This window comes from Sardina pilchardus, chromosome 11 (genome assembly GCF_963854185.1).
Source record: "Sardina pilchardus chromosome 11, fSarPil1.1, whole genome shotgun sequence".
NCBI lineage: Eukaryota > Metazoa > Chordata > Actinopteri > Clupeiformes > Clupeidae > Sardina > Sardina pilchardus.
The window spans coordinates 33450504-33464107 of record NC_085004.1 but is presented as its reverse complement, the minus strand read 5'-3'; the positions used below and the strand labels follow the sequence as shown (position 1 = coordinate 33464107).

General features: G+C 42.9%; 2 protein-coding genes across 3 annotated transcripts in view; both read left to right on the top strand.

Annotated features, from left to right (window-relative positions):
* Window positions 1-5823, top strand: part of LOC134095987 (cohesin subunit SA-1) — a 38953-nt gene extending 33130 nt beyond the window's left edge. The window contains exons 31-32 of the mRNA XM_062549716.1: window positions 5029-5155; window positions 5467-5823. Coding sequence (XP_062405700.1) covers window positions 5029-5155; window positions 5467-5538 — 199 coding nt within the window. The 3' untranslated portion in view covers window positions 5539-5823. The remainder of the gene's footprint in view (window positions 1-5028; window positions 5156-5466) is intronic.
* Window positions 5824-6096: 273 nt separating this feature from the next.
* Window positions 6097-13604, top strand: part of pigg (phosphatidylinositol glycan anchor biosynthesis class G (EMM blood group)) — a 103539-nt gene continuing 96031 nt past the window's right edge. For both annotated transcript variants that reach the window (XM_062549657.1, XM_062549656.1), the window contains exons 1-2: window positions 6097-6703; window positions 7390-7595. In XM_062549657.1, the coding sequence (XP_062405641.1) occupies window positions 6550-6703; window positions 7390-7595 (360 nt within the window). In that variant the 5' untranslated portion in view covers window positions 6097-6549. The remainder of the gene's footprint in view (window positions 6704-7389; window positions 7596-13604) is intronic.

Genomic DNA, 13604 nt, shown 5'->3' with positions numbered 1-13604 from the left:
TGAGTTTTTGTTGACAGATGCGCTTCTGCGCTTCTGTGAACCAGGGATGGAAATTAGCCACCCGCCAAATGCGTGTAGTTTTGCGCACTGGCGGGTGAAATATGTCAACACACCCGCCACTGTGGCGGGTAAGCAACTACTTCTACTACAAGTTGTTTATTTCATCAGAATATTAGCAGTCGCCGCAGAGATAAGAACACACGCCTTGTATCAATTATCCTCAACATCGATGGACATGACGATCACAACAAACATTCTGGAACGGAGCGCTTTAGAATGAACACGAAACCCGCCACAACTGCCCCGACATTATGCCTTGCATCCCCCGCTTAATGAGCGTAATAAAGCCATATTTAGCGCACGGCCTACTCAATATTCCTTCGCGTCATACCAAGGCTCCTAACATAGTTATTCCTTACTTTTCTACATATGCATTTCAACATTTCATTTCATTTTATCTCCTGTATGCGTGTACTAGGGCTGGGACAACGCATCGACTTAACCGATTAGTTCGACGCAAAAAATACGTCGGTTCAAAATATGCGAATCGACACGTCGTCAAAATCAAAACAAGGTTGGCGGCAACGTGAGTGACTCCTCAGAATTTCAAAAGTGCAAGGCACTGCAGCACGCATTCGTTCCTCTACTGCGTTTCTCTAACTATGGGCCGCGGACGGAGCTGCACCGGTCCGCAATGTAGAGAGACTGCTGGTCTGTGAGGCGTGGAGTGAAATTAGGCTCAGTGCTTCACCTGATAATTTGCTGCGCAATTGATGAAGCAACCGCGGCCCGACAGAAAAAGAAAACAAAAGTTTCAGCAATCAGGAGGAAATACTTGCTAATTCGATGTGAATAAACATACAGCAACACAATTAAGTGGTGGTATGAGCGTTCATTGAATGCATGCATGTGCGTGTTTGAGCGACAGAAACTGAAACTAATCGATAACGTTGGTGGCAAGTTCCGTTCAACCTGCTGTTTAATTATTTAACGACATTAAATAGAACAACGTGGATTCTTGATACAGAGCAGAGTATAGTTCAGTCAAATTTGAATATGGTCAAAAGATTGTAGCTTTAGTCTTTCTCATCTAAAAATCTCCAGATCAGTGTTTTACGCCTATCTGCTCGGCCGTAATACATAGACTAAAGTTGGTACGTGTTTCCTGAATCCTTACATTCAGAGATTCAAATGGAATTTCATTAAAAAGCATGTAAATTTTGTCTCCATTTTCCTGATGCTTGCATGAGGGAAACATCCCAAAACAATAGCACCCATATTATTGCTGTTGTTTTCAGAAGTAGCCTACTGTATTTATCATGCAACCATGCAAAAGCTATTGTAATTATACTGTATCTTACATTACTAAAGCAGGTCTCTGATTTTTTCACAAACTTTTTGTGAACAATGTTAGCATTTAAAACATTGACTGCTTTGAAGTAAAAGTACACTTAATGCAGCATAATAATAATTATAATGATCATCATAATGATGATTTGATGGGGGTATACAGTATGTGTAGGTGGGCCCTATGGCCCCAAAGTCCCAAAGACTTAAAATAAGCCTACTTAACTTGTCATTGTATTGATGACAGTTGGGATCTTGTCCCCTTCAATTTGACAACACTCCCAGTGTTTTCAAGGCTTCAAGGTTTTATTGAATGCTACCTCTGACTTAGAATGCATTACTTTGCACTTGCATAGTTTTGGAATTTTAAGAGCAATAAACATACATTGCAATGTTTTATTTCATTCAGATATGTAAATCAACATGTATATATTGCAATTAGTCAATTAGTGGGGAGATAATTGATAATCGAATCGGAATCGAATCGAACTGAAAAAATGAATCGTTAGATTAATCGATGCATCGAAAAAATAATCGCTAGATTAATCGTTTAAAAAATAATCGTTTATCCCAGCCCTAGCGTGTACTGTATGTAATGTCTGTGTTCAAGCGCAAACTCCGTTCTCATTGTTCTTACTGGCGGGATATACATTTACAAGGAGGCTACCGGTTAATACGTTTAGGTAGGAAATACATTGGATATATTGATATACCAACTCCGAGTCATGGTACATAGCACCCAGCCAATTAAACATGACCAAGGAAAAAGTGAACGGGACAACTCACAATGCCATAGGCTACCACGGTAACCTACCTAAATCATAGAAGTTAACATTGCAAGACACTTATCTTTTCTATGACGCCAGAAATATTTTCCTTACCTTCTTAGTTTTTTTGAACATTCAAGTTATTTAATGAAAACATGTATCCTTGATTTTCCTAAAAACCGAATGAAACCTAATTATGTTCACGTACTTCTTAAAGTGACAGGCACTCAATTAGACCTACACACCACCCCTGTAATATCATTAAAGACAAGTGTAATCAATATGAGTTAACCCTTATGTTGTCCTTGGGGTCAATTTGACCCCAAGCAGTGTTTAACATCATAAAATATATGGTTCACTTTTTTTGTTTTGCTTCAAGTTTCATGACTTTTCCTTATTTGAAGGGTACAACAGAGTAAACATGAAATTTGCACAAAAATATGTTTCCAATGTCCTGTAAAAAAAATAGTTACGTTGGTGGTATTGGGGTCAATTTGACCCCATTTTTATGAAACATGATGAAAATGAATATTTGACAAATTATGGATATTATTATTGTAATAGTATGAGAACATGTAGCTATTATCATTATTTCATATACAAGTACATATTACATATAAGTTATTTTGGCAGGTCTGAAAAAGTCCAAAAAGTCAGCCTTTGGGCTGTTGACACTGGATTGGCCATATTGCCAGTCAGGGTTCCAGGGTTCATAAAGGGGTGTGGGGGGGTGGGATTGTTTTGTAGGGCTTTTGATAGTGGTTATTACACTCTTGTTAAGTACCTACCACAAAAAAAAATTGGGTAAAAAAAATAATTTTAATCATTTTTGAGAGTTTTTTGTAGCTGGGGTCAAATTGACCCCAAGGACAACGAACGTCGTAAGATTTTAGGACAACATGAGGGTTAATAAGTATTCAAATTACTGAATATTTTGAGTAATTATGCATATGCTATAAATTGATAACAACATATATAAAGTGTATTAATTCAAATATGAAATAGAAACAAGACAAGCCATTTTCTGAGCAGGGTTGAGCAGAGACTAGGATTGCCACTGCTCTGAATGATCTGTATCCAGGCAATAAGGTTTTGCCTATATTTTTGTAATGTTATAGACAGTCACACTTTTTAAAAAATATTTCAGCTTGTGTAGGCCTATCAATGCTTTCTTATTGAACACGATACCGCGATAATACCGAAAACCATGATCATTTTGGTCACTATAACCGTGAGGTTAAATTTTCATACCGTTACATCCCTACTTGGCAGTATAATGTATGGAACGGTTGAATATATATTGGCTGGTAAAAATGTTGAGTGGCTGGTAGATTTTAAAATCTACCTGCCACAGTGGCAGGTGGACAAAAAAGTTAATTTCCATCCCTGCTGTGAACTAGTCAGATTTCTCCCCTATCGTTACTTCACTGTAGGGGAAATTTGAATATTACTACCCCTAGAGCCATATAGGACGCTGACTACCCACCCCCATCTGAAAATTCCCTCCCACTAAGTTAAGCACTTCCTATCGAAGATCCTCCAAGTTGGTCGTAGCTTATCGTTTCCAGCCAGCACCATGCAAAAGAGTATTAACATACACTGGTATCTTGAAAAACAGAGACTTTTCCATTTGTTTGTGCCTTTCGTTTACTGACAAACAGTGATTTCGCCTCTGAATACGATTCTTTCTAAAACTCCGGCAAAGGTGGAGATTTAGGAAAACTCTCGTTTCGCGTATGGATGTAAACTGAAAAAAACTTTGCACGCCAAAAGTGTGACCTTTCTAGGCAGCCATTGTCTCAGTATGAAGTAGTAGCCTACTTGGTGATCATGGATGCATTCAGAGTAGCAATCGCTAAATGTTGGTGCTAACCCTTTCCATTTTTTTCCATTTGCAAATACAGTTGAAATGAGACAGAGGAAGTGATTCGTTGCTTGTTACACTATTACAGCACCTACAGGTTTGGCATGCTCTTGACGGCATATAGACGGGTTGGTGTCAACGAAAACTTTTCTGAAAACTGAAAAGTGTGCACAATGTTGTTTTTGAAAGCAGAGGGAAGGAAATATTCGTCTATCAAAATACCTGTGTATGTGTGAACATAGCCTATGGCAACAGGCCCCAGAAACGGCTTATTCTGAGAGGGATTGAAACTGACGAGAACAGAACTGCTGATAATGAGTAATCTGAGAGGAATTTTTGGGCAAACCACTCCAGGGACATGTTTTGTGCAACTCATGGATCTATTTTTACCATAATATGGGACCTTTAAATGACCATAACCTCCAATATAATACCGTAAAACCTTCCTAAATAGGTATCTGTGGAACTTCAGTATAAGCAAAGATCCTTGATGGCTCCCTTTTAAACCTTTCACGTTTGCTCAAAGATAAGCCGTATAAGTATAAGCCGTTTTCACGTTGGTGTAGCCCCATAGGTTTCCAATCAATCCAAGCAGTCTGCGTGCGTTCCCCAAAAAAGGGGCTGGGATATGTGTAGCAAATTCAGAGTTCATGTTGGTGTAACTTAATGAGCCACGCCCTCTGTTTGCTGGTTGGTTGATGGCTCTCGACACAAGAAATTTGTTGAAAGCTCGTCTGTGCCAGACTACTACAGAAGACTACTGCCCTTCATTCTGTTATACTCACTACTTCTATTCTGCAGTTTACTGCGCTTCATTCTATTCTTACTGTTTTGCTTTTATTCTTTTATGTTTTATTTGTTTGAGTGTTGTACTTAGAGAGCAAAGATAAACTGGATTAACTGGTCAAATTCCTTGTTTGGTTTGGCCAATAAAGCTGATTCTGATTCTGAAGTGAAATGAAATTGAGCAGAAGTACGTAGCCGGGTGGAGCCTTGTAGTAAACAACCTCATTCTCCAACTCTGTGTTTACTCCTCATCTAACCCTACAGGCTTAGTTTGATTGAGGAGGACAAAGATGAGGATGAGAACCAGGAACCAGACGAGGAAGAGGAGGAGGAAGAGCCAGAGATAGAGGAGTTTGATGAGGAATCGGATGATGACATGTCCATGGCACTGGTGAGGTTCAACTGGACTGTCTAAACAAAATAATCACCCCAGAGTCGATTGATTGGACATTCTTGATGAAAATACAGTTCATATACAGTTCAATAATTGTGTGTATATAGAATCATTGGTTCATTGAGTGTGAAGATGAGTTACAAAAAAGTGCAATTCATACTGCACTTATAACCCATTTGTTTATAAATCATAGGTCATGTTCAGTTCAGTAGGGGAAAAAGATGATGATGTGATGCTACAGTCTGTCTGTACCCAAGGAGTACCTTAATGATTCTCTTCTCTTTATCCTCCAACATCCCGACACCCAGCCTACCAATCGCTACTCCAGCCACTCCAGCCACTCCAGGTGTCCTTCTTTACTAGAGGAACTCTTTGACTGAACTCTTAAGCTGATGCGAAAGGAAATCCAAACAGGGATGGCGTTACACCAGATAAACTAATTCAAAAGTGAACAGTCCAAAACAGTTTATTGCCTTATTTCTTAATTAATACAGTGTATAGACTATATATTCAGTATTTATACTTACTTGCCTGTTCTTTATTATCTGGCTTTTGCATATAATTGTTCCATTATGTTCCATTATTTAATGTTAATGTTGATTTATTTTTTCATTTGACTGTGTTTACTACTGATCTGTGTTTGTAATTAAAGCATTCCTGTTGGGTGAAAATGCCTAGTGTCTGTTGTCTCTTGGTGCTGCAACAGATTGTTTCACAACGGGGAGAAGGATTACATGATGATTACTGCTTCACCATGAGCTGTTAACTGAAAACAAGCAGCAGCACTACTCTTTCTGGCCATGTGTTGGCGTGAGGATAGAAACGAAGAAGACACTTTTCCAGCAGATATCGCTAGAACATCTATTTTAACGAATTGACTTGACTCCCGCTAATAGTTTTAACCCTGCTCGCTACCCGTAGTTCGTAACAACACGGAAGTACCACCTGTTTCAATTTGTATCCATAGCATTCAGTTTAATACATTTCTAATCACACGCTGCTTTTAAAATAAACGGAGTCGTTTGAATTGCAGTCTTCAAATCGACAAAAGTGGATAGCTGAATAATAGAAAGGCGCTCTTTGTTGGATGTATTGATGCCACTGCTGGTCACCGAGGCTGCTGCTGCTGTGGAGGGGATTAAGTTGAATGCTAACGTTTAAAGCATCTCTGCGTGTAGTTTTTTGTTCTTTTTAGAAAAATGCCACTGGTCTATTGCATGTCATAGATGTGCTGATGTCAGTCATTGTGGCCTGAATGTGCATGGGTAACAGTAATTGAACGAAATAACACAATAGCTTGTTATGTTGAACTGTCAAATGAATCAAACTAGCTAGCTATCCTGTGTCTCGAGCTAGATTGTCCAGCAAAGAAGTAGGTTATAGTTGCCATAATGAAAGTAAGTTCGTCTGTTTTTGCGTCGTTTTGCCTCATATTTGAGCTATTGGGCCTTGCCCTGTTTTTAAGAGGATTTTTCCCCGTTCCTGTCAAGTCATCATTCTCATCTAAGAATAAACTGTCTGACCTGCCAGCTGAACCCTTGGCAGGTAGCTATCCACCTGCGTTTCCAGGTGTAATGTGCATATTCTGTATCCAGTTGCTGTATGCTGTCTAATGATTGTACAGAGATATAGACAAAGTCTTTAAAGTGTCTCTGATATAGAGCATTAGCCGTGGTGATATCCTATATTAACCCCACTCCTATGAGAGTCTGTATTGTTTAAATATACAGTCATTGAGTCGTGGATCTGTCCGAGGTTTCTTCATATGGATCTCCAATACTAGGGAGTTTTTCCTTGCCCCTGTTACTCATGAGCTCTCTTTGAATGTTTAACACTCTATAAAGCACCATGAGACGTGTCATGTTTTGGAGCTCTATAAGTGAAATTAAATTGAAATTAAAATGATGCTGCCCCGTTTAATGATAGTGCTGTGTTTTAGGTCTGTTTTGTGCGTGTGTGTGTGCTTGTGAGATTGCAAAGGTCAATGGTGATTGACTTGCATTAGAGATATGGTGTAAATCAATGCTGTATCCACACACACTCTCACACACACAACATGATGTAGGATACTGTAATAATAAAGAGGAAATCAAGATATTTATTTTATTGTGCTTGTCTGATGACATTAAAGCTCCAGCCCCATATCTTGAGTTTTCAGCTAGGAACCTGATCAGAAGCAAATTGGTCATACATGCATCAACTAAACTACATGTATTTTTCTTTTGGTACAGGGAGTGGTCCCAATTCATCCAAAGTCCCCCCGCCCCTGTTTAAAAGGGTGGTGATAGTACTGATCGATGCCCTCAGAGAGGACTTTGTCTTTGGACCCAATGGAAGAAAATATCTGCCGTACACAAGGCACCTGGTGGAGCGAGGGTCCACTCTCAGTTTTGTGGCCAAGGCTAGACCACCCACCGTCACAATGCCGAGGATCAAGGTGAGGTGTTGATTTTGGTCCCTTTCTCTATATTCAGTATTCATGCTGATTTGCCTGTTCTTTATTATACTGTATGGCTTTTGTATGTAATTGTTCCATTATGTTTCATTATCTTTCTATGGCCAAATTGCCCAGTATCATTTCATCAATCCACTGACTGATTCAGCGCTAAAATGTGCCAGCAGGTGGCGATATAGACTTAGGTTTAGTCCCAGAAAGAAGCCGAGGATGCGCAGACTTGTCACTGCAGATTTTTTTACTTGTTTGTTTTAACATAAGCAGACATGACTCGACCAACTAACCCACATCTTAGTCCTCATTGAATCAACAACTTGCTGGTCGGCTGTTTTCATTACTTGGCTCCATTTCACCCAGTACTGTATGGCAAATGAAATCTGAAAATGAAAAGATGAGATGAAAAGACCAGTAATAGGGTAACAAAAGAAATGATAACATATCAATACATCACTTATTAAAGCCCGATAAATGACATCCCTTATTAAAGGAAAAGAAAAGATCATGACGTTGATTGAACTGGTAAATTCAGCTGCATGGTGCAGCTCTAGAATTGCACAGCATCACAGCATTCAGCGTACATACCTGACTTGAGTCTAATTGTGTAGATTATTATGCTTTCATGCTTTCAAGGTAAACTGGTTGAAAAAGTCAGAAGTTGAAAACTGTCTATTTTTGCCGAGCCAGGGAGTCCCATTGGTGAGGAGGTGTGCAGGAATATGATTGTGTGCAGTTTATGCCATTGTCAGAGGTGAAATTGGTGTCTATTTTTGCAGGCTTGTGAAGTCTGGGTCAAAGCACAGACTGTTCTTTCCTTTCTTTTCATTCCTTTAGCTCATTTTATGGGTCATTGCTCTTTCATTCGTCCATGTTTTCTGAGAATATGGCACGTGGCAAAAAGTTAGGCAGCCAAATGAAATGCCCAGTGCATGTTCAGTGCAGACAATGCAAGACAGAACTTACTGTCTCCTGTCTGAAGGCATTTCCGCTCCGTGTCGTGCATGTAACTACCCTCTCTGTCTGTGCTTCAATCTTTCTGGGGGCTGGTTGCCAGCGTCTGCTGTTTCCCTGTGTAGCAGCTACTTTGGCCACTTGTTTCAGCCAGCTCTCAATTCATTACTCGAGCAAGGCTTCAGTTCCACCGCGAGTGAGGAACGCAGAGTGTTATTTCCCCTGAAAGGCGTCGACCACCGCAGCACCCCGAGGCAATAACTGCAGTCCCCAAAGCTCTGCAGGACTGGAGTCTTTTCCACGCAGGGGTGACTGAGTGATTGAAAAGAGCCATTGTCTACCATTTGTTCTGATAAAGTGGGCAGTTTGTTGTGATGGCCTAGGCATTGCACCATGTCTCTTTCAGTATCTTTGGATTTGTCTTTGCCACTTCATCGGCTGTGAGATGGATGGATGGTTAGTTGGATGGCCTGCTCTAAGCTGGGTCGACCAGGTGTAGTTCAATGCCGGCAAATTAAAGGGAAACTGCTGTTGCTAAGGCACATGATCTCTCTGGGCAAAGGCATAATTGTGTTCCTTCTCAGATAGTATTTTTAAGTGTTTTGCGTAATACTGGAAGGTCTGATTAAAAAACTGTCATGGCTCTTTGACACAGAATGTGATGCCTCCTACTAGTCATCATAGTCTCTGATGAAAGAGCTGCTTTTGAAAGACAGCATTTGATATTACTTTACTTGCGGGGAAAAGAAGACCAATTTTCTCTGTTTGAATGCTGCAAAGTTAGTGTGATTAGATCACCGAATCTTGCTCTATTAAAGCCTCGTGTTGACTAGCAGAGCCTTTTAAAAGCATTTCAAGCCGTATGTTTTGTATTTCTCTCAGAGAAACACTGAGGGTTAGTCGTGACTGTCCGTCAGGCGGGGGAAAAAAACACACACACTGTACGGATTAGTTAGTTACCTCTCTCTCTGCCTGCAGTTTTTTCCCTTCATGCTGTGCTTTATGGTATCCTCTGTCTGTTTCAATGACACTAATGAAAAGCCAGCAGTATGAAGGCCTGGGCGGAAAGGAAAGTTGTTTGGGTGGTGATTAAGGCATAGACTGAGGAAAGCTCCCATTCCTTGCAGTTGCTATTTCTTGTTTTTTTCCCCCCCAGAATAACAGTGTCAAGACAGTTTAATGTTGCTGCCAAAAACGTTGATATTCTAGATGAGATTCCCTTCATCAGATGATCCGCCGCCCCCCCCGCTCCCCTTGGTTTGTGTATCCGTCAGGATTTGTGCACGGGTCTATTTCAGTTTCGTGCCTGTCTTTGCGTTCCCGGTGATTACCCTGTAGCTTATTACACGTGTGGGCAATCATGCGCATTCTCTGGGTGAGTTGTTGGTGAAGGCAGGCATCCGCGCCAGGAACAACAGGGGGAGGTCTGAAAGGGTGGAGATGTTGGCAGTACAGGGAAATGGGCTGTCTGGATGGGAGAGGATCTGTGAACCACTCTGGGCCTTGCGGTGGTGCTCCTGTCCTCTGTCCTCTGTCCTAAGCATGCCTGGGGTGGTGGATGTGACAGGTGTCTGTTGCCCCACTGATGCCTCAGTGCAGTTGGAGCTGCTCTCCGGCGACACAGGTGTCATCTAGGTCAGGTGTACCATGCGTCAAAGCCTCTGACTTCTTGGAGTCTTTCTCTTTTCTCTTTTTTTCTGTCTCTCTGTCCTCCTTTTCTCCAGCTGCTCTCTCTTTTGGTCTCAAACTACCCTGTTTCCTTCTACTCTCTCCCTCTTACCCCCTCTCCTCTCTTCTCCCCTCTCGTCTCTTCTACTCTTCTTCCCTTTCCTCTCCTTTCCTCTCCTCTTCTCCTGTTCTCTCCTCTCCTCTGTTCTTCTCTTTCACACCACATCCTCATCCTCTTTCACACTCCCTAGCCTGCTGTCTTCCTCACAATCTCGTCTTTCTCTGCTCTCTCCCATCTTCCCCCTCTCTCTCCCCCTCTCTCTTACTGTTGTTCCTTCTCTCTCTCTCTCTCTCCATTTTCCCTGTTGCTCCTCTCTTCATTTCTCCTACCGTCTGTCATTTGCTTTGTTGTTGATGTTGTTTGTTGACAGCTGACACTCTTGGACAGGTTTGAAAAAAAACCAACAAAAACCCCAGCTTGACTGATGGCCACATCTGGCCTTGTGTCTGCGGCCCGGTAGCAGGACGCCGCGCCCTGAATTAAGATGCTCCGCGCGCCGACCGCCACCTCACGCAGCACGCAGCACGGAGCCCCAGACCTTGAAATAAGATCCCTCAGATCCCAGGGCTTTGGCCGTCTGATGGATTTGAGTCACCGCCCCTCTCGCCTCTGCCCTGCTCTGCTCTGCTCTGCTCCCCACCCCCACACAGACACACAGACACTGACACACACACACACACACACACACACACACACACACACACACACACACACACACACACACCTCTGTGCTATCCTACTGCCTCCACGCTGTCCCGTGCTCCCAGCTCACATTTCACGCGTGGCGTGACGTGGCGTGACTCCCGCTCGGCCGGGGTCAGTCTGCGCGTCATCCTCATTAAGTCCCCAGCCGTGCGGCGCGGAGCTGGTCAAGCCTCTCTGCCCTCTCTGATGTCACGGAGCGGGATTGGCACGGGTGGGGGGTGGGACAGGACGGACACGTCTGGACGGGCTGGGGAGCGATGACACTCCTGCTGGCAAGTGTGACGCGCACGCTGTGCTTCAGATGAGCATGTCCTCATGGGCCAGACCGATGCCTCCCACATCGTAGTGGTGCGGGTTTGCTGAAGAGTGGGGGCAAATGTGGAATATGCTCATTGCCTTTTTAGCGTGAATGCTGAAGTTCAGTTTGATTTAACACATCATGATGGGGTTTATTTATGCCAGATGTCACCTGCACCACTGGTAGAGGTAGAGAGCAGGATGGCAGAATGTTTGTGACAGTGATGAATCTGTGTGACTTGGAGGCTCCAGTTCAGTTTGTATGTTATGGGTTATGAGTATGACATGCCCCATGAGAGAGTAATGGCTTTCTCTAGAAAGCTGGATAGCTGGAAGTATTTGTGTGTATGTGTGTGTGTCAACTCTCCTGCTCCTAGCATTTGTTTGTGTTTGTTTTTGTTTTTGTGTTTGTGTTTGTGTGTGTGTGTGTGGGGGGGGGGGGGGGATGCATCCTCTAGAAAACAGTAGCTGACTGAAAAGATGATGAATGATATCTGTGCTTCAGTATTGATGACATTTTTCTCTTCTGGTGTTACGGAGTGGGACTCGTGCCTGGGGGGGTTCTGTGTGCAGGAGTGGTGACACACCAGAAGACTGACACGGGGACTGATGTAATGAAAGTCATTACATCAGTCCCCATGTCAATGGAAAGGACATTTGTGGCATGAAGGCTGAGTTCCACTTTGAATCAACACATCATTGGTCTTATGGATGTCACCTGCGCTGTCTGTAGATAAAGTATCTCCAGTAAACGTGGTCTTATAGATGTCACCTGCAATGTAGTGCATGTGTATGTGATGGTAGTGATTGTTCTCAGTGACAGGGAGGCTGCAGATCAGTTCGGATCAACATGCCATAGGTCTCCTTAGTCAGGTTTCAGTTCAGCATGTTCTGTGCACATTTGTGAAAACCGGGCTGAAGAAAATGTGGGTGTGCAATTCTCCTAATCAAAGGAAAAGCTGATCGGCTGTGGGATCAAAACCTACAGTCGGACTCATTTGGGTCAAGTTTATGGAAACACGCAGGTATAAATGTAGTGATTATGCATGCTGATAAACTGTTTCCATAAACTTTGATCGAGAATTAATCCTCTCCCCTCTAGCGAACTGAATTGTATGCATATCAGAAGATTAAATGCAAATGTTCTGTGTTTCTGTGCAAATGGTCAAAAAGAGTTTTTAATATGTTGAGTGGAAACCCTGCCACTGCCAGAAGATGTGACATTCCCTGTGAAGAGAGGGTATCCTCTAGGCTGAGTAAACCCAGCCTGATCTGCCTGCGAGTCATATACTGTATGCCCATTGATCACACCTCTTGTGCAGTAGAAATAAAGCGCAGACTCCCCAGACTTATGATGAATCTTAAAAGATTGAGCTTAGTATGGTGATAGCCAGACTAGGTATCCTCTGGGAAATGACATGAATGAACTGCTGTGCGTTCAGTATTGATATATATGACCCAAGGCTGAAGGTGGTGCTGAAGGTTGAGGTTAGGGTTTGAGCCATGGAGGGGATTTGCACTGTGTGAAGACTGACGTGTGTGAGTGGATGCAGCAGAGCTACAGAACAATAGTTACTGCAGTTTAGAAAATGGAGGCCACAGTTCATTTGAGCTGAATAGCGTATGCATTTTTCAGGTGCTCTGCTTCAGGTTTGGTCATGCTTTTGTGTGTGGGAAGGGTAAAAAAAAACCAAATCTGGATGATTTTACCTTCTCCTGCGTCTTTTGAAAGAAGTGGAGATCTCCCTGCTGCCGATGTGCCCTGAGCTGCGCGCTGTGCTGTTACGTAATGAGTAGTAATGTTCTCTCTCAGTGCCTGCAGAGTGAGTCTGAGAGAGGCTGTTTCATGTCTGTGTGCTCTGGGAATCACCATGGATTCCGGCCCTGGGGCTCAGTGTGTGTTGGGCACCAGGGCCTGCATCCTCTCCAGCTCCTTGTGTGTGTGTGTGTGTGTGTGTGTGTGTGTGTGTGTGTCAGCTCTCCTGCTCCTAGCATTTGTGTATGTATGTGTGTGTGTGTCAGCCTTCCTGCTCCTAGCCTTTGTGTGTGTATGTGTCAGCTCTCCTGCGTGTGTGTGTGTTCGTGTTCGTGTTAGCTCTCCCTGCTCCTAGCCTATGTGTGTGTCAGCTCTTCTGTTCCTAGCCTGTGTGTGTGTCAGTGTGTCAGCTCTCCTGATCTTAGCCTTTGTGTGTGTGTGTGTGTGTGTGTGTGTGTGTGTGTGTGTGTGTGTGTGTGTGTGTGTGTGTGTGTGTGTGTGCTTGTGTGTGTGTGTGTGTGTGTGTGTTATGCACCAAGGCCTGCATCCTTCAGAG